Here is a 22,297-nt window from a genome sequence, read left to right as displayed (position 1 = left end):
TGTTAAACACCTCAGTTAAAGACTCCCCATTACAACAGGTGGACATAGCAGTTGTATTTCAAGTAAGATCAACATTTTTAGAATACTTTAGCTGTGCTTGATTGGGCTTGTCTGGTGCAATAAAACCAATGGAATAGTTCCACAATGTGCAACGCCGCTCATCTGTACACTCCAGACAGACTCAAGCAAACACTCAAAATATTTGAAAAGAAAACAAATACTACTTGAACCCAGGTCGAAAGTACCTCAGACTACAATTTCAGGAAATCTATACAACACATTAGCTGTGTTATTTTTGGCAGACAAAGAAAGAAACAGGTGGAAGAAGAGGAAGAAAAAATGAAAAGAAAGCCGTTGAAATAATGGTAGGGGTACTGAGAAACAGCTAAATAATTCATATAACTTTACAATCTGAGGGAAAAGTAGGTCAGAATAAACAAAGAATACAACACATCAAAGGAAAAGAAAATGCAACAAAGTCATAACGTAGTAGCTACCATATACCAGGAGTAAGCTCATGCAATGTTCATAAGGCATCAGACAGACAGAGCACGCTCAAATCACCGCTTTGGAATACAGAGGAAGAGGAAGGAGGAAAAACCCATCCCAAACACTTGTAGGATGGTGAACTGGGGAGGCAACACACACAGCTAACATCATATAGTCATCCCAAATCAATACAAACATGGTTGAACACCCTGCCTGCCTTGAGCCTCCCTATACCCCTGAAAATGTGCCATATAGCTGCTGCTATTGCTGCTCGGCTTTGTTTGCCAACAGGGCCAACCTGAGCATGCCTCTCTATACACACTTCAGGGTGTGACTAAGCTACAATGCATACAACTATAATGTCCATTATGTATTGTTTGTTTTTTCTTTAGTTGTTTTGTGTTCTTCTCGTCTGTCATTCTGTCCAAGTGCTTTTCAGTGGTGTGTTAACTATAGTGCCCTCCATAATTATTGAGACAGTGATTGATAGTGATTTTTTTTCTACTGTTTGAAATCAAACAAGGTTAAAGTGCAGACTGTCAGCTTTAGTTATTTGAGGGTATTTTCATCCATATTGGGTGAACCATATAGACATTTTGTACATAGTCCTCCCATTTTAGGGGACCAAAAGTATTTGACTTATATGTCTATTAAAATAGTAAAAAGTGTAGCAAAAAATGTATGGTACCATATTCATAGCACACAATGATTACATCATGCTTGTGACTCTGCAAATGTGTTGGATGCAAATCAAATTATAAAGTTTCTAAACACTTGTACATTAATGTGGATTCTACTATAATTATGGATAATCCTGAATGAATCATCAATAATGGTGAGTGAGAAAGTTAGACACACAAATATCATACCTCCAAGATACGCTAACCTCTTACCATTACAATAAACATGGGAGGTTAGCTTTTTTGGGGGGGTATGATGTGATATTTGCACGTCATTGCGTGCTATGAACATGGGACCAAATATGGGACTAAGTACTTAACTTTTTACTACACATATGTGAATTTGTCCCAATAATTTTGGTCCCCTAAAATTGGGGGACTATATACAAAAAGTCCTGTAATTTCTAAACGGTTCACCCAGTATGGATGAAAACACCCTCAAATGAAAGCTGACAGTCTGAACTTTAACCTTACCGTCCTTGTTTGAATTCAAAACCAAACATTTGGAGTATAGAGCCAAAAGAAGAAAAAATCCATCACTGTCCCAGTGATTACGGAGGGCACTGTACATACAACAAATACACAAGCATGACAACAACAACAATCCAACCAGTCATTGAGAGCTTGCTTAGCGTTGTCAAGCTGGTGACATGACAATACCATTCTGTATAGCAGTTTCAACGATGGACTGTTTTCAGAGCACCACTGCCGCCTTGGGTTCCTAACATAATCTACACCCATAGTAGTGACTCCTACTACCACTCAAATGTCTCTCCTTTATTCTCAGGACTGACCTATGACATACCCCAGACAACAGACGAGTGTCTAAACGGCATCGTTTAAAAAACCACACACATGGATTGGCTCTTGACATGCTCTAGCTAAGATTCCACTTATACACTCCCTCCTAGAAAGATATTTCAACAGGCCACCTGCCACACGGTATATTCGAGTCCAGTCTTAAGGCCTGTCTCTCTCTTTCTCTTCAATAGGTAGCTTCATTTACTTCGTACAACATCAGGTTGGTTTCTAGAGCTGGGGACAGACGTGGCTTTAAACACAATGGAGGAGGTCAGGTGGTCGTCCATTATATCAAACTGGGGGCCCTTGTCTGTCAGGTGAAAATAGGAAAACACAGAAAATTGGAGACCAAGGAACATTCTGAATAGAAATCAAATCATTAAAAAGGGTATATTATACCTACAAATCACAGGAGGTTGGTGGCACCTTAATTGGGGAGGACAGGCTCATGGTAAGGGCTGGAGCGGAATGGGTGGAATGGTATCAAAAATATCAAACACATGGTTTCCAAGTGTTTGGTGCCATTCCATTTACCATAAATGAGAATAAAGTAGACAGCACCACCACTACCATGTACAGCAACATATACTGCTAAGCTAAGGGCTAATGGACACTCAGCCCTTACTGAAGTGTATTAACGGTGACAGGTACTGAGACAGAAAATGAGGGACTCATTCTTATCTTCCTGCACCTCATCAAGGCAGATAGCTCAATCCCTGTGTGCTGTTGTCTAGGGGCGGAAGGGTGTGTGTGTGTGTGTGTGTGTCAGATATGAGGAGAGGGGCGAGGTGGGGATCAGGGGAGAGTGGAGCGGACTGCTAGTTCACCTCAGAGAGCTTGGTAAATGAGAAGAGACAGGTGTGCTGGGGAACCTGGGCCGCAGGTGGCCATCCTTCTCACCAACAGCCATTTATCTCAATTTCACTGCAAACCGCTTACAACTCACACACACTGTCCGGCCCGTACGTTCAGACGGCGTTTAAACTAATCATGGTGGCAGAATGGGGCCTAGCTTCATCAGCATAGAGAAACCCATCTAAACCTAGCTACCTACCGCATAGTATACACAACTTTAAAGACAGACACACACACACACACACACACACACACACACACACACACACACACACACAGTGTTTCTCTTCATCTCAGCTGGAATGTGGCTGCTACTTAGGCTGACTAAGAAGCCATATTACTAGTGACTACTCTCAATAGCAGATAGAGAACATGAGAAGCTGTAGAAAGCAAAAGCCAAGGTGTGTTAGTATTCATCTGGAACCTCAGTATCCATGACCTAGAGAAACAGTCTGAACATGTGCTGCAGGTTCTGCATTCCGTCATGTGGGCCCTACTCAAAATGTGTGTGTAGGCCTACAGGAATGTAGTGTGTGTGTGCTGTCCTGGGGTGTAGGCCTACAGGAATGTAGTGCCTGTACTGTCCTGGGGTACAGGCCTACAGGAATGTAGTGTCTGTACTGTCCTGGGGTACAGGCCTACAGGAATGTAGTGTCTGTACCTTCTCAGGGTGTAGACCTACTGGAATGTAGTGTGTGTACTGTCCTGGGGTGTAGGCCTACAGGAATGTAGTGTGTGTACTGTCCTGGGGTGTAGACCTACAGGAATGTAGTGTGTGTACTGTCCTGGGGTGTAGGACTACAGGAATGTACTGTCTGTACTGTCCTGGGGTGTAGGACTACAGGAATGTAGTGTCTGTTTTGTCCTGGGGTGTAGGACTAAAGGAATGTAGTGTGTGTACTGTCCTGGGGTGTAGGACTACAGGAATGTAGTGTCTGTACTGTCCTGGGGTACAGGCCTACAGGAATGTAGTGTCTGTACTGTCCTGGGGTACAGGCCTACAGGAATGTAGTGTCTGTACCTTCCCGGGGTGTAGATCTACAGGAATGTAGTGTCTGTACTGTCCTGGGGTGTAGGCCTAAAGGAATGTAGTGTGTGTACTGTCCTGGGGTGTAGGACTACAGGAATGTAGTGTCTGTACTGTCCTGGTGTGTAGACCTACAGGAATGTAGTGTATGTTCTGTCCTGGGGTGTAGGACTACAGGAATGTAGTGTGTGTACTGTCCTGGGGTGTAGGACTACAGGAATGTAGTGTGTGTACTGTCCTGGGGTGTAGGCATACAGGAATGTAGTGTGTGTGTACTGTCCTGGGGTGTAGGACTACAGGAATGTCGTGTCTGTACTGTCCTGGGGTGTAGGACTACAGGAATGTAGTGTCTGTACTGTCCTGGGGTGTAGGACTACAGGAATGTAGTGTCTGTACTGTCCTGGGGTGTAGGACTACAGGAATGTAGTGGCTGTACTGTCCTGGGGTACAGGCCTACAGGAATGTAGTGGCTGTACTGTCCTGGGGTACAGGCCTACAGGAATGTAGTGTGTGTACTGTCCTGGGGTGTAGACCTACAGGAATGTAGTGTATGTACTGTCCAGGGGTACAGGCCTACAGGAATGTAGTGTCTGTACTGTCCTGGGGTGTAGGACTACAGGAATGTAGTGTGTGTACTGTCCTGTCCTGTCTGCCTGTTTGTAAGGCAGCACATAAGGGGCCTGTCTGCCTGTTTGTAAGGCAGCACGTACGGGGGTGTAGGCCTGTCTGCCTGTTTGTAAGGCAGCACATAAGGGGGTGTAGGCCTGTCTGCCTGTTTGTAAGGCAGCACATAAGGGGGTGTAGGCCTGTCTGCCTGTTTGTAAGGCAGCACATAAGGGGGTGTAGGCCTGTCTGCCTGTTTATAAGGCAGCACATAAGGGGGTGTAGGCCTGAGACTAGCCTCATAATACATACAGACTGTGATGAGCTATTAAGAAGTGCTTTTTTCTCAAAGTGTTACATCAATAAATCCCCTTTATTCAGGCCGACAGTAATCCTGCCCTCACCCCTGTGCTGTACATCAGAGTGAGGGAGGGAGAGAGAGAGAGCTAGAGGAATTATGCTCCATGTTTATTTCCTAATGTGTAAGCCTAGGTCTTTTACTACAAAGGATCTGAAAGAGGGGAGAACTGAAAAGACTTCTGAAGCTGTAAGACGTAGAGACGTAGTCTCAGAGGAATATGTCAAAACTCAACCTCCCACTATGAAGCCTTTTATCTTCCCCAGTTTGACAACACAGAGCAGTTTGCCCTGTTTTATAAAGGGACAGTCAGTGTTCCCCTGAGAGGTGTATCATTTATCAACGCTCAAAGCCATAAAGCCAGGTCAAATAAGAGTATTACTGTCTACACACGGTATTGTCTTTGGATGGCAAATGAAGAGAGGGAACCTTAATTTGAACTGTAGTTACCTAGACAAAATATAGCTAACTCCCCTTAGATCAATTAACTCAATATCAGAAATAATATAAAAGCTAAATGACATCACAAATGCAAATGACATAAAAAGCACCTGTGTAAAATAAGAAAGTGTCACGCCCTGATCTGTTTCACCTGTCTTTGTGCTTGTCTCCACCCCCCTCCAGATGTCACCCATCTCCTTCATTATCCCCTGTGTATTTATACCTGTGTTTTCTTTTTGTCTGTTGCCAGTTCGTCTTGTTTGTTCAAACCTACCAGCGTTTTGTCTCAGCTCCTGTTTTTCCTTAGTCTCTCATTTTCTCGTCCTCCTGGTTTTGACCTTTGCCCGTCCTGACCCTGTACCTGCCCGCCTGACCACTGCCTGTCTCTGAGCCTGCCGGCCGTCCTGTACCTTGGCCTCTGCTCTGGATTATCGACCCCTGCCTGCCTTTACACAAGCTGGCATCCTTAACCATGTTGTCTCTCTAACCAGACCAGAGAGGGAGGTAGCTGGTAGTAGTAACAGTATGTACAGCATCTGAGCTGTGGCCTGGTCTGCCCCTGACCAGAAGGAAGAAGGGAAGACAGAGAAGGTAAGGGGGATTACCATGGCGATGAGGTATGTTGTTGCCCTCCTCCAAGGTGGAGTGTCTTGGGCCTAGAGACAGAACAGGAGCTGGCATTAGCAGGCCTCTCCCAGTAAGGGTCGCTGTGGAGAAACAACGTGAAAATCTCTTAAAGCCTATAAGGAGAGAACAGTATGGACCACAGCCTTATATACACAGTACATATATGGAAATATGTATATGATGTATGTACTGTATATATACACAGTATAAATGGTTCTGGGGTGAGCCCCGCTATCCTCTCCCCTCAAAGACCACAAAGATCATATATTACACATACTGATCTAAAGCAGATAGAACATGCAGTTCTAATTTAAGGTTGTCACATTTTTCACAGTATTCAGTAATGATCTTTTTTCTAAATGATACTGTACTACTAGAGAAAATGTAATGTACGCAAGCATGCAATCATTTCCAACCAACAGTTACATGAAAACATAGTGTGGGATGTGTGTGGGTTGATTTAGTCACGTAGAACCATACATTTGAGCCAGTTTGCTACAGCAGGAAAATAATACTGCAATAACAGGAAATGTCAATTATTATGTGGATTATTATTTTGTATTTTTTTGGGCCCCCTTTTTCTTCCCAATTCTGACCTTGTCTTATCAATGTAACTCCCCAACGGGCTCGGGAGAGGCGAAGGTCGAGTCATGTGTCCTCCAAAACATGACCCACCAAACCGTACTTCTTAACACCTGTTCGATTAACCCAGAAGCCATCCGCAGCAATGCGTCAGAGGAAACACCGTTCAACTGACGACGAAGTCAGCCTGCAGGCACCCAGTCCCCCACAAGGAGTCACTAGAGTGTGATGAGCCAAGTAAAGTCCCCCCGGCCAAACCCGGACGATGCTGGGCAAATTGTGCGTTGCTCTAAGGGACTCCCGGTCGGATTGAACCCCAGGCTGTAGTGACACCGCAACACTGCGATGCAGTGCCTTAGACCACTGAGCCACTCGGGAGGCCTAATACATTTTTCGTTAGTGTAAATTACAAACTTTGGAAGCCTTTTTAAAACTCAAATACACTACGAGCTTGTATTTCCTGCTGTGCAGGAATATTCTCAACAACAAAGAGTGATCAATTAAGATCCTGCTAAGTATGTGCTTATTTTGAGCATGACTAAAGCAAGGTACTTGGTGAGTCTAGGACAGGATTCAAGATAATCAGTTTGCTTGAAACGCATCCAAATAAAATGAGTCATTGATTCATAGATTTTTGATCAAGACGAGTAATTTTGGAGAGGAATATTTAGGTATTGCAAGGCTCAGATTAATTGTACCTGGCTATACTTTCACATTATTACATTGCTGTTGTCTGGTATACATCTGCTTTCTTCCAACTCAGTACACTAGAAAAGACATGCAGGTTCAACCCTCTCTCTTTCTCACAATTAAAAGCTATTGGACTCCTAGTCCCAGAGACTTGCTGTATGCCCTGTGCACTGAATCTGCAGCAAATAGCTTTCATTTGTTAAGGAACCTCCTCACACCATCCTATTAAAGAACAGAAACCTTTACTGAAATGATCTCACTCTGAAGGGGAGAAGCATTTACGGGCTAAGAAAATGGAAGCAGCACTCTCCGGGAGCGTCGCTTGCACTGTACAGCCCTCGCCAACCAGTTATCTCCCCCAAGATTGATGCCTTTCCCTTTACCACCTTTTGCAAGCCACATGTCATTTAGTACAAATGATTCCCTGTAGGTATGGGGGTATGGGTAATGTCAGCCAGTGCAATATGTTCCACAATATCAGCCCCCCCCCACCACCACCACCACCACCACTGTGTACTGAATGAAACTACACACACGTACGCACGCACACAATCACAATCACACACCCTATCTGGCCTGAATGGTACAAAATGCAGCACAATGGATTTTGTTTCACGGCCACAAAGGTAAATTGCAGACAGCAATGGGAGATTTGGCCCATTTTTCAACGCTGACTATATTACACACTGTACCAGGCATTGTGTTGAATTTATACACTTTTTTCACACGTTGGAGAAAAAGAATTCCCAACAGCCCCATTCTACTCTATAAAATGCTCCAATGTGGCCTTTAGACGATTCCCTACGAACCAGCCATGTGATTGAAAACATGTCACTTTTACACTGTTTCCTCTCTGTTCCCACTTTGGCACCACAAGCACCTGTGACCCCATTGCTGTTTTCTCAACATGTTTTTAACTTCCGTCATGCAGGTTGAAAATCCACAATTCTCCACATTTCCCATACAGGCTAGACTTGTACAAGGTAGTCTTACTCTGCTGCTTCAGGAAAGCTCCTTGTGGTTTGGGGCTTGGTGTTTGTCTTGATGTTCCTGGGCTGGTACAGGGGGTAGGAAGCCTGGATGGTCAGAAACAGAGCTATCCTGGCACTAGAGGGTTTTTCTGCAGTGAGATATACCACTATTGTGATGCTCATTGGGTGGATAGACAGATATAGAGATCACTGGGAGGATTGTTATCCAGCCATGATGACTCTTTGTCCAAACAGCAGCCTGATCCTCATCCTGCTCAGCTCCGCATGCCTCTGTTTCTCTGTGTGAATGAGATCTGCAGGGGGTGTATGGTGGGGCTCCCCCTCTTCTCCCCTTCTCACTACCTATACCCCCTCCCCCGTCTTCTCTCCTCCCCCTCTTCTCCCCTTCTCACTTCCTCTACCCCCTCCCCCGTCTTCTCTCCCCCCTCCTCTCCTCTTCTTTCATCTCCCATCCTCTCTCCCTTCCCTTCCTCTCCTCTCCTCCCCCTCTCTTTCTCTCTGTCTCCAGCCCTCTGAATGTGTTAACAGGCACATCTCTGCTCTGCTCACCCTCTGAGGTAACAGGGGCTCAAATCAAGGGGCTGAATCACAATTGTTCAGCGCCGTACAAACAGACAAAATAAAAAAAAAACAGCAAACAAGGTCTGCATCCTCAGCCTTGAACAGAGACATAAAGCACAGAACAACCAAACTCCCCGTGGAGGACCACTTTCCTCAAACCTGTCATTAATTGACAAGACAGGAGGACAACAGTATTTTCCTGTGTGTGTGAAAAAACAATAACAACCCAGCACTTATAGAGGATACATAGGCTACAGAGACCCATTCTGCCAGACATGAATAGAGCACAGAGACCCATGCTGCTCGACATGAATAGAGGAGCACAGAAACCCATGCTGCCAGACATGAATAGAGGAACACAGAGACCCATGCTGCCAGACATGAATAGAGGAACACAGAGACCCATGTTGCCAGACATTAATAGAGGAACACAGAGACCCATGCTGCCAGACATGAATAGAGGAACACAGAGACCCATGCTGCCAGACATGAATAGAGCACAGAGACCCATGTTGCCAGACATGAATAGAGGAGCACAGAAACCCATGCTGCCAGACATGAATAGAGGAACACAGAGACCCATGTTGCCAGACATGAATAGAGGAACACAGAGACCCATGCTGCCAGACATGAATAGAGCACAGAGACCCATGCTGCCAGACATGAATAGAGCACAGAGACCCATGCTGCCAGACATGAATAGAGCACAGAGACCCATGCTGCCAGACATGAATAGAGGAACAAAGAGACCCATGCTGCCAGACATGAAAAGAGGAACACAGAGACCCATGTTGCCAGACATGAATAGAGGAGCACAGAGACCCATGCTGCCAGACATGAATAGAGGAACACAGAGACCCATGCTGCTCGACATGAATAGAGGAGCACAGAAACCCATGCTGCCAGACATGAATAGAGGAACACAGAGACCCATGTTGCCAGACATGAATAGAGGAACACAGAGACCCATGCTGCCAGACATGAATAGAGGAACACAGAGACCCATGCAGCCAGACATGAATAGAGCACAGAGACCCATGCTGCCAGACATGAATAGAGGAACACAGAGACCCATGTTGCCAGACATGAATAGAGGAACACAGAGACCCATGCTGCCAGACATGAATAGAGGAACACAGAGACCCATGCAGCCAGACATGAATAGAGCACAGAGACCCATGCTGCCAGACATGAATAGAGGAACACAGAGACCCATGTTGCCAGACATGAATAGAGGAACACAGAGACCCATGCTGCCAGACATGAATAGAGGAACACAGAGACCCATGCTGCCAGACATGAATAGAGGAACACAGAGACCCATGTTGCCAGACATGAATAGAGGAGCACAGAGACCCATGCTGCCAGACATGAATAGAGGAACACAGAGACCCATGCTGCCAGACATGAATAGAGGAACACAGAGACCCATGCTGCCAGACATGAATAGAGGAACACAGAGACCCATGCTGCTCAACATGAATAGAGGAGCACAGAAACCCATGCTGCCAGACATGAATAGAGGAACACAGAGACCCATGTTGCCAGACATGAATAGAGGAACACAGAGACCCATGCTGCCAGACATGAATAGAGGAACACAGAGACCCATGCAGCCAGACATGAATAGAGCACAGAGACCCATGCTGCCAGACATGAATAGAGGAACACAGAGACCCATGTTGCCAGACATGAATAGAGGAACACAGAGACCCATGCTGCCAGACATGAATAGAGGAACACAGAGACCCATGCTGCCAGACATGAATAGAGGAACACAGAGACCCATGCTGCCAGACATGAATAGAGGAGCACAGAGACACATGCTGCCAGACATGAATAGAGGAGCACAGAGACCGATGCTGCCAGACATGAATAGAGGAACACAGAGACCCATGTTGCCAGACATGAATAGAGGAACACAGAGACACATGCTGCCAGACATGAATAGAGGAACACAGAGACCCATGTTGCCAGACATGAATAGAGGAACACAGAGACCCATGTTGCCAGACATGAATAGAGGAACACAGAGACCCATGTTGCCAGACATGAATAGAGGAACACAGAGACCCATGTTGCCAGACATTAATAGAGGAACACAGAGACCCATGCTGCCAGACATGAATAGAGGAACACAGAGACCCATGCTGCCAGACATGAATAGAGGAACACAGAGACCCATGCTGCCAGACATGAATAGAGGAACACAGAGACCCATGCTGCCAGACATGAATAGAGGAACACAGAGACCCATGCTGCCAGACATGAATAGAGGAGCACAGAGACACATGCTGCCAGACATGAATAGAGGAGCACAGAGACCCATGCTGCCAGACATGTATAGAGGAGCACAGAGACCCATGTTGCCAGACATGAATAGAGGAACACAGAGCCCATGCAGGCAGAGTGGAGTAGAGGAGTATTGGGTTCTGCGGTGATGATGAAAATATATTTGCTGGAACCTGGCAGTGGTAAGTGGCTGATGAATAAGAGTAGTCAGACCCCGTGAGGAGCAGTCACCCACTGCTATACCACGTACACACACACACACACACACACACACACACACACACACACACACACACACACACACACACACACACACACACACACACACACACACACACACACACACACACACACACACACGGGAAGAGGGAGCATGTCCCACTGTTAAACCGCATCAGCTTAGAGGAAGCCCCAGCCCTCCTCAGACCCCAGCCCTCCTCAGACCCCAGCCCTCCTCAGACCCCAGCCCTCCCCTGCCTGCTTGGCATGTTTATTAGGACTTTATATTGACTCCAGGATTTGGTGCTTGGGGCTGGCCAGTTGATTTAAAAGGCTTTTTATCGATGTCATCTGGAGGACTGAGGTGAGTGACATTTACAGGTAAATTCTTCCCCCATACTGCCAGACCATTACAATAATAATGGTTTTCCTGGGTCCATCCACTGGTTAACTGACCAAACATCTGTAGTACCTGCATGGTGCATGGTGCTGGGAAGAGATCAATCTTATGTAGTATGGCCATCGACTGTGACCATGTGGGTAACCCTTCATTTGGTTGGAGGGGAGTTAACATCCTTCCCTAACAGCTTTCCCAATGGGGAGACAGTTTGATGATTATTTTAGCACAACTGAAATGCCACACATACTGTAAAGCTTCTCATGAATGCATGTGTCAAACTCAAGGCCTGTGGGCCAGATCCGGCCCGCAAACCCATTTTGAGTAAAAATAAATAAATAAAATATGATTTTAATTATTTAAAAAATTCTGGGAAAAAAACAACATTGAAATGACTAAAATCAAATGGAAACTGTGTAGAAATGATATTGAACCTACATTTAAATCTCTACTATTTACTCTGGTTTTTAATAATCGCCAAGACAAAAGCTGGACAGTCAGAGCATCGAAAATCCCCCAAAACGATGGATAGAAGACCCCTTTTTGTACTAACCTTTTGGACTCATCACAGACACTGCTGCTACTGTTAATTATCTGTCTCTTTATTCCTAGTTATATGTACATATCTACCTCAATTATCTCCTATCACTACACATCGTCTCGGTACTGGTACCCCTTGTATATATTATATAGTCCAGTTATCGTTACTCATTATGTATTTATTATTACTTATATTATTAGGTGTTTTAATGTTCAATTATTTCTCTATTTTCTTTCTCTCTGCATTGTTAGGAAGGACCCTTAAGTAAGTATTTCACTGGTAGTCTACACCTGTTGTTTACGAAGCATGTGACGAACACATTTTATTTTAGCTAATTTTGACGGCAAGGAAATATAACACATTTTCAGTGCGGCCCTCCGGACCCCTGATGAAATGTATAACTCATTTCTTTATCAAATAACACTATGGGGACCTATATTATGGTTAGGCTACTGTTGAGCCATGTACTGCATCAACATGTATAATTTATAATTGAGTATACTATGGAGGAAGACAAGTTCAAAACATTCAAACTTTGGTCCATTTAATTGGTCTAAGAAATATATTGACTACAACAGGGGGCATGTTGTGACCATGTACTTGGAATTAGAACATTATAAATATAATTAGAACACTTAGAATTCCACATTAGAATGTCCAGTGTATCATTTCTCCAGGCCAGTAACTCATGCACAGTGTAAAGAGAGGGAATCTCTGCTCTGCATGCTGTCTGTCTGTCTGTCTCACTGAATATTTAACCACTACCTCATGAGTCCTGGCATCCAGCCAGCAGGCAGGACTGCATCCAGCCAGAAACACACACACACACACACACACACACACACACACACACACACACACACACACACACACACACACACACACACACACACACACACACACACACACACACACACACACACACACACACACACACACACACACACACTTCCCCACCCTCAACACCACACAGGACAGACCACACAGGACAGACCACACAGGACAGACCATACAGGACAGACCATACAGGACAGACCATACAGGACAGACCACACAGGACAGACCACACAGGACAGACCACACAGGACAGACCACACAGGACAGACCATACAGGACAGACCATACAGGACAGACCACACAGGACAGACCACACAGGACAGACCACACAGGACAGACCATACAGGACAGACCACACAGGACAGGACGAAGATGTTCTACACTTCCTCCATAGTGACCACCAGTATACTCTTCACCAAGCCACTGTTAGGCAAAGGTTGCACTGGCATTTTGTTGAAGTGAGTGAATGCTGTATAACTTTACTATCTTTCATCAGCAGGAGTGTCTGTTAACGGGGACTCTTAGTGGTGCTTGACAGACCATCGCAGAGTGTATCAACCCTGAAGAAGGGAGGACTGGATGGGCTCTCAGATACTAGAATGGTATTCAGGAAATGTTCAGATAAATAATACAGGAATGTGTAATTGTTGAGAGAGAGAGAGAGAGAGATAGAGAGAAAGGAGATCATAGTCTTCCTCTCAAATGAGCCCTGGTCAAAAGAAGGTCTTACAGGTATACGGAACATACACATAGATCCTTCATTACAGGGTATAGGGGACATACACATAGATCCTTCATTACAGGGTATAGGGGACATACACATAGATCCATCATTACAGGGTATAGGGGACATACACATAGATCCTTCATTACAGGGTATAGGGGACATACACATAGATCCATCATTACAGGGTATAGGGGACATACACATAGATCCTTCATTACAGGGTATAGGGGACATACACATAGATCCATCATTACAGGGTATAGGGGACATACACATAGATCCATCATTACAGGGTATAGGGGACATACACATAGATCCTGATTGACATCACATGTTTTGTGACTCCACTGGGTATGTTAAAATGTTCAAAGACATTTAGTTGGTGATAAAATGATACTCACTCTTTGCATCCTCAATCCCAACAGTATTGAGAGAGTTGTCTGATGGCTGTCCTGAACACTTCTCTGTCTGTCCCTCCTCTGGTTCCTGAGCTGTTCTCCTCCCAGGCTCACAGCTTAGAGGCTGAATTATTAACCACAATCTAGTGCCCACATCAAACCTGCACAGTCTGCACACCACCATGCTTTGCATAGGAGAGACAGAGGGCCGTGCCTTCTTAACACAACACTGTCATTCACAGCTCCATGCACTGAAAAACACTCGCTGCTTGGTTGCAGGACCCAGCGCTGGGCTGAGGAGGAAGGCAGAGGTTGCCAGAGATACAGTACTTTTCCTCTCCTTAGCTATGACAATAGAAAGCACCCACTACCTAGTCAACGAAAAAAAGAGTCTTGGAGAACAATGTCCCAAAAGTCCCTCTTCAGTGGTCATCTTTGGATAATTTACCCAGCACCACATGCACAGATACAATGAGTGAAGGCCTCCATTGATACACCTCATACCCAAACACCTTATTGTACAAAGGGTCTCGACCCCGCCCTGTGCAACTGGGTACTGGACGTCCTGACGGGCCGCCCCCAGGTGGTGAGGGTAGGTAACAACATCTCCACCCCGCTGATCCTCAACACTGGGGCCCAACAAGGGTGCGTTCTGAGCCCTCTCCTGTACTCCCTGTTCACCCACGACTGCGAGGCCATGCACGCCTCCAACTCAATCACCAAGTTTGCGGACGACACTACAGTGGTAGACTTGATTACCAACAACTATGAGACGGCCTACAGGGAGGAGGTGAGGGCCCTCGAAGTGTGGTGTCAGGAAAATAACCTCACACTCAACGTCAACAAAAGAAAGGAGATGATTGTGGACTTCAGGAAACAGCAGAGGGAGCACCCCCCTACCCACATCGACGGGACAGTAGTGGAGAGGGTAGTAAGTTTTAAGTTCCTCGGCGTACACATCACGGACAAACTGAATTGGTCCACCCACACAGACAGCGTTGTGAAGAAGGCGCAGCAGCGCCTCTTCAACCTCAGGAGTCTGAAGAAATTTGGCTTGTCACCAAAAGCACTCACAAACTTCTACAAATGCACAATCGAGAGCATCCTGTCGTGCTGTATCACCGCCTGGTATGGTAACTGCTCCGACCACAACCGTAAGGCTCTCCAGAGGGTAATGAGGTCTGCTCAACGCATCACCGGGGGCAAAGTACCTGCCCTCCAGGACACCTACACCACCCGATGTCACAGGAAGGCCATAAAGATCATCAAGGACAACAACCACCCAAGCCACTGCCTGTTCACCCCGCTATCATCCAGAAGGCGAGGTCAGTACAGGTGCATCAAAGCAGGGACCGAGAGACTGAAAAACAGCTTCTATCTCAAGGCCATCAGACTGTTAAACAGCCCCCACTAACATTGAATGGCTGCTGCCAACATACTGACTCAACTCCAGCTCACTTCAATAATGGAAATTGATAGACAAAATGTATCACTAGCCACTTTAAACAATGCCACTTAATATCATGTTTACATACCCTACATTACTCATCTCATATGTATATACTGTACTCGATACCTACTGCATCTTGCCTATGCCGCTCTGTACCATCACTCATTCATATATCTTTATGTACATATTCTTTATCCCTTTACACTTGTGTGTATAAGGTAGTAGTTGTGGAATTGTTAGGTTAGATTACTCGTTGGTTATTACTGCATTGTCGGAACTAGAAGCACAAGCATTTCGCTACACTCGCATTAACATCTGCTAACCATGTGTATGTGACAAATACAATTTGATTTGATTTGATTTAGAAGACAAAGGCACCGTGGTGACATCATTTCTCAAGTGTTCTTATCATAAGGATGTCAGTCAGTTAGACTGAGTGGGTGGCGCAGCAGTAGATGGTTAAAGGGTGATATCTTTAAGCAAAGTGTCTCTCTTCTCTTCCTAAATGTTTTAGCTCACCTGTGGTGAGAGGTGCCACTTCCAGTATGCACAGAGACACTGTGACTGCTGCTGCCAAATGGAGTGTGTGTGACTGGGAGGTAGACTGATAGATAACCCAGTGTTCACGCGGTTGTGTGGGCGCTGCCTTGTGCAGCTGTCTGAAACCCAGGCATCAGGATTCAGCGGATCAGACGGTGCAAGTGTTGACAAACTTCAGTGTCTGACTTGAATCTGCAAACAGAAAAACTCGTGGCGCCACTTCAAGACCTCAAGACTGTTCACGTCACATATTCTGTGCTAAAATAATACACTGTAGACTGCACTTATAGAGAACACATCACATATTCTGTGCTAAAATAATACACTATAGACTGCACTTATAGAGAACACATCACATCAGTTGGTTTCCAATGTCTGTTGTGAAATGAAAGGCACTGCAATACACATCGAGATCTATTTTATCCTCCTGTCGTCGTCCAACTTTACAATGTGTCACCATTAAGAATAGGCCCGACATAAGTCACAAATACAAGGATATGTACTAGGAAATATTCCACTAGTATGGTCTCTTCTTAGGAAGTCTGTTTTTAACCTTGCAAATGAATCCCATGAAATACTACAACATGTAAAATAGAGCAGATACAATCATTAAAATATTTATACATGTAAAATAGAGCAGATACTAAGGTCCTGCATCGCAGCGCTAGCTGTGCAACTAGAGATTCTGGGTTCGAGTCCAGGCTCTGTCGCAGCCGGCTGTGACCGGGAGACCCATGGGGAGGCGCACAATTGGCCCAGCGTCGTCCGGGTAATGGGAGTGTTTGGCCGGCAGGGATGTCCTTGTCCCATCGTGCACTAGTGACTCCTGTGGTGGGCCAGGTCCAGTGCACGCTGGCACGGTCGCCAGGTGTTTCCTCCGACACATTGGTGCGGCTGGCTTCCGGGTTAAGTGGGCAATGTGTCAAGAAGCAGTGCGGCTTGGTTAGGTTGTGTTTTGGAGGACGCACGGTTCTCGACCTTCGCCTCGACCAAGTCCGTACGGGAGTTGCAGCAACGAGACAAGACTGTAACGAACAATTGGATACCACAAAATTGTGGAGAAAAAGGGGGTAAAAAAAATATTTAAAAAATAAAGAGATCAAATACAATCATTTAAATACTTCAACATTACAAATAGAGCAGATATAATCATTTAAATACAACAACATTACAAATAGAGCAGATATAATCATTTAAATACAACAACATTACAAATAGAGCAGATATAATCATTTAAATACTTCAACATTACAAATAGAGCAGATATAATCATTTAAATACAACAACATTACAAATAGAGCAGATATAATCATTTAAATACTTCAACATTACAAATAGAGCAGATATAATCATTTAAATACAACAACATTACAAATAGAGCAGATATAATCATTTAAATACTTCAACATTACAAATAGAGCAGATATAATCATTTAAATACTACAACATTACAAATAGAGCAGATATAATCATTTAAATACAACAACATTACAAATAGAGCAGATATAATCATTTAAATACAACAACATTACAAATAGAGCAGATATAATCATTTAAATACTTCAACATTACAAATAGAGCAGATATAATCATTTAAATACAACAACATTACAAATAGAGCAGATATAATCATTTAAATACTTCAACATTACAAATAGAGCAGATATAATCATTTAAATACTACAACATTACAAATAGAGCAGATATAATCATTTAAATACAACAACATTACAAATAGAGCAGATATAATCATTTAAATACTTCAACATTTCAAATAGAGCAGATATTTTTGTTTTTACCTTTATTTAACTAGGCAAGTCAGTTAAGAACAAATTCTTATTTCCAATGATGGCCTAGGAACAGTGGGTTAACTGCCTGTTCAGGGGCAGAACGACAGATTTGTACCTTGTCAGCTCGGGGGTTTGAACTTGCAACCTTCCGGTTACCGCCCATCATTTAAATACTACAACATTGCAAATAGAGCAGATATAATCATTTAAATACTTCAACATTACAAATAGAGCAGATACAATTATTTTAGCTGAATGCATAACAAATCTGGACTGAGAATCATTAATTCCTTTGTTAAAGAAGGGATGAAAAAGGAGAGATATATCCCTCTTCTGTGTTAAATGATGGATTGAGCAATGAGTGTCATTGTAATTCACTGTTGTGTCACCTGCGGTCACTCTGACCTTCAGCAGCCTCCCGCAGCCAATCAGGCTGTTTACTCAGGCCCAACCACACTCTCTTCTTAGACTGGGAGAAATTAGCACAACCATTATTCAAACAAGACCGCACACCACAGCAGCAGCCACAGAAGAGATGGAAAGAGAGAGATAGGAGAATGAGACTTCAGTTCAGTCCTCATTCTCCTTAGTCAAGGAGGGAGAGAAAACTCAGAGGAGAAGAAAGCCCAACCTTTGAAAGTTAAAAACACAACATCTAAGACGTGATTGAAGCAGTACACATGGCATAAACAAAACCCAGTTCAAAGAGGTTGTTTGCTCTCTTGCTTTGTCTGCCTAGCTCTTGAAATAGTCACTTCAAGTAATATTCAAGTATCTATAAAGTGTCTGATATGCAAATCTAACTATGCAGAATGTACAGAAAATGCATATTGAATTCCAGGGGACAAATGAGGATAAATCTGTCTTGACCACAGCTCAACTCTTGTACTTTCACAATATGCACAGCATTACACACATGTATTTCCAAATCACTACAAATCCAATCAGTACCACTGAAGAGGTACTTCAAACAGGGGGAAACGCTGACTGGTGTGTACACACTGATAGGTAGAGACAGAGGGAGACAGAGATAAAGAGAGAGACAGAGATAAAGACAGAGACAGAGAGAGAGAGAGAGAGAGAGAGAGACTCGTAGAAAGAGACATAGAGAGAGAGCAAGAGAGAGAGCGAGAGAGAGAGTTTGTGAGAGAGAGAGAGCGAGAGAAAGAGAGTGTGTGAGAGAGGGAGAGAGAGAGAGAGAGAGTGTGAGAGAGAGCGAGAGGGAGAGAGAGAGAGAGAGAGAGAGAGAGAGTGGACCACATCTGCAGCTCAGCTCAGCCCAGTACACTACCTAATGATCTCTATCTTTACCTATAGTCATAGTACTAGATCTATTACTCTGAACCTGTGGTTCAGGTTAGTGGCGATTAAGCCCATAGCTATTTGTGTGTATACAGTGGTACAATCTCCTGCGATTCTCCATTATGCCTACAATATTCCCTGTCATACTGTATTTGATTTGCAGGGCGATGCAGCACGGCTAGAGTGGTCCTGGGAGAGTAACAGTCACGGCAGGCGGGAAGAAGGAAGGGAAGGAGGGAAGGAGAGGGGAAGAGATGGAAAATAAGATTTGGCCACTGACTGCATCAGGGAGCTGAGCTACATCATTGTCCTGTGCCGACTGCGTTCGTTCTGAAATCACTTCAAGTAGAGGTGCCATTATGATTATTGTCTGTGTGCTACTGGAGCAAATCAATGCTTCCCTGTCTGTATCTCGTTAATAAAATCTGAAGAATAACAGTTGCAAGCCATTACTCGGGAAAAGTAGCAGAAAAGCAATTGATTCAGCTGGGACTAGCTTCTGCACCAATTAGAGTGTCATCTCATCTTCCTCTCTTCCTCATCTTCCTCCTTTCTTTTTGCAGGAATTATCTCAGGGCAAACAACCATCATTTGCACAGTGTCATTTTGCTCCAAACGATTACTGTAGATAGAAAGTTCCTGCCCTCATAAAATCAAACATCTGGATTTGAGGAGAAAGAGGAGGACCATCCTACTTTTTTATATAGTGAAACATTAAAAAAGTTATCCTTTTTAGATAAAATTATACTAAATATATTCACGTCACCAAATAACTGCTTAAAACACACTGTTTTGCAATAAAGGTCTACAGTAGCCTCAAAAGCACTCTCTGGGGTAGCACCATGGCGCAGCCGGAGGACAGCTATTTTCCGTCCTCCTCTGGGTACATTGATTTCAATTTAAAACCTAGGAGGCTCATGGTTGTCACACTTTTCCATAGACTTACGTAAGTAAGTAAGTAGTACTTAATTATGACGACTTCCGGAGGATGTCCTCCAACCTATCTTGCAGCATGAACTGACATGTTGTCCATCCAATCAAAGGATCAGAGAATTAATCAGAGAATTAATCTAGTACTGAAAGCATAAGCTACAGGTAGCTAGCACTGCAGTGCATAACATGTGTTTAGTAGTTGACTCAAAGAGAGAGAAAGACAATAGTAGAATAGTTTTGAACAAATGAATGTCTTAAACAATTAAGGAGAAGCAGCAGAGAGAGAGAGAGACAGCTATATTTTGTTGAATTTTTTAAAACTTTCATTTTCACTTACTTAGCTAACTTAGCCTAGTCAAACACCCGGCTGAAGCAGAGAGGAAGGCTATTTATGTTAGCTGGCTAAGGCTATCCAACACTGGAACTCTTTCAAGTCAAGGTGTCACATTCCGACCTTTATTTCCTTTGTTTTGTATTTATTTAGTATGGTCAGGGCGTGAGTTGGGTGGGCAGTCTATGTTTGTTTTTCTATGTTTTGGGGTATTTCTATGTTTCGGCCTAGTATGGTTCTCAATCAGAGGCAGGTGTCATTGGTTGTCTCTGATTGAGAATCATACTTAGGTAGCCTGGGTTTCACTATGTGTTTGTGGGTGATTGTTCCTGTCTCTGTGTTTTGCACCAGATAGGACTGTTTTTGGTTTTCCACGTTTATTGTTTTGTAGTGTTCGTGTTTATCGTTTTTTCATTAAACATGAATAACCACCACGCCGCATTTTGGTCCGCCTCTACTTCACCACAGGAAAACCCTTACACAAGGTAAGTTTTCGGTCTTATAAATGTATTGCCACCGGGGCCCCCGGTGTAACTACTAAACTGCTTGCTGTACACTGTACTGCGTGATTGTAGCGGGTTTACTATGCGTTAGTTCTAATAGCTATGTTGACTATGACGTTAGCTAATATGCTAACAACGATGTATGCTGTGTGTAGTGGTTATGTTATAAAGGTTTGGCTTGGAGAGGTTTTTTCACCTGGTCACAGACAGCTGTTGTGTTGTGCTCTGAAGTCTACAAACGAATGACCCCTACTCTTATGATAAGTGCCATAGGATCTTTCATGATCACAGAGGACACCCGTTTAACGTCCCATCTGAAAAGATGGCACCCTACACAGGGCAATGTCCCCAATCACTGCCCTGGAGCATTGTGATATTTTTGGGGGGGACCAGAGGAAAGAGTGCCTCCTACTGGCCCTCCAACACCAGTTCCAACAGCATCTGGTCTCCCATCTAGGGACTGACCAGGACCAACATTGCTTAAAGGCAAGCCAGCACTGGGATGGTACTCTTTGAATATCGATGTTACATTGAACTGGGTGAATGGAATATGAATGACCGTCATCCAATATACTGTAATAGAAATAAGGCCATGCTAATGAAAATAAAAATTGTCCCCCTTAATCTTAAATGGCACCGACTGCCACTGTTCTGGATAGCACCTTTTTTTCTAAGAGTGTACAGCTGATGAACGGTAGTAATAACATCCTGATGAAATATTGTAGGGTGTCATCTCAGCTGAGTCCTCTCATCTCTTGCAGAGAGAAAGCCTTGTTAAAGTATCTCATCTGATGGTATAATACTGTCATCTGTGACATAGAGTTTTGGAAAGGGATATAAGCACAACGGATTTCCTGACTTTGCCTAGCCATGCTGAACGTTTTGAGTGGGCTGAGATTTAGTCATGTTTACATAACGCAACCATTACAAAAAGTAAATCATGTGATTATAAATTATTTTAATTGTATTTCAACAATTGTAAATGGATGTTGACCAATCTCACAAATAGATGAAAATAGGTTTTGACAGGTAATCAATCATAAAACAGATTTTTCTATTTACACCTCTGATTAGTAAACAAACACAATTAAGCGTTTGACAGTTAACCATTTTTAGTAACGCAATGTATAAGCTAACTGCAGCGCTGCTGACAACAAACAATTTATTGTTTGTTCATTTTTACATGCAACTGCTGGTTTGTGATAATACTAGATCCAGCTCAGCAGAATACAAGTTGCCTAAAGGTGATAGAACAAGTCTCCTTGCTAAAGGTCATAGAACAAGTCTCTTTGCTAAAGGTCACAGAACAAGTCTCCTTGCTAAAGGTCAAA

General features: G+C 43.9%; 1 protein-coding gene across 1 annotated transcript in view; it reads right to left on the bottom strand.

Moving 5' to 3' along the window:
• The window catches only part of LOC139383444 (neuronal PAS domain-containing protein 3-like), a 394,236-nt gene that overhangs the window by 279,554 nt on the left and 92,385 nt on the right, over positions 1-22,297 (bottom strand). The window contains exon 3 of the mRNA XM_071127992.1: positions 5,860-5,961. Coding sequence (XP_070984093.1) covers positions 5,860-5,961 — 102 coding nt within the window. The remainder of the gene's footprint in view (positions 1-5,859; positions 5,962-22,297) is intronic.

This window comes from Oncorhynchus clarkii, chromosome 25 (assembly GCF_045791955.1).
Source record: "Oncorhynchus clarkii lewisi isolate Uvic-CL-2024 chromosome 25, UVic_Ocla_1.0, whole genome shotgun sequence".
NCBI classification, from domain to species: Eukaryota; Metazoa; Chordata; class Actinopteri; order Salmoniformes; family Salmonidae; genus Oncorhynchus; species Oncorhynchus clarkii.
This window is presented reverse-complemented; position numbering and strand designations above follow the sequence as displayed.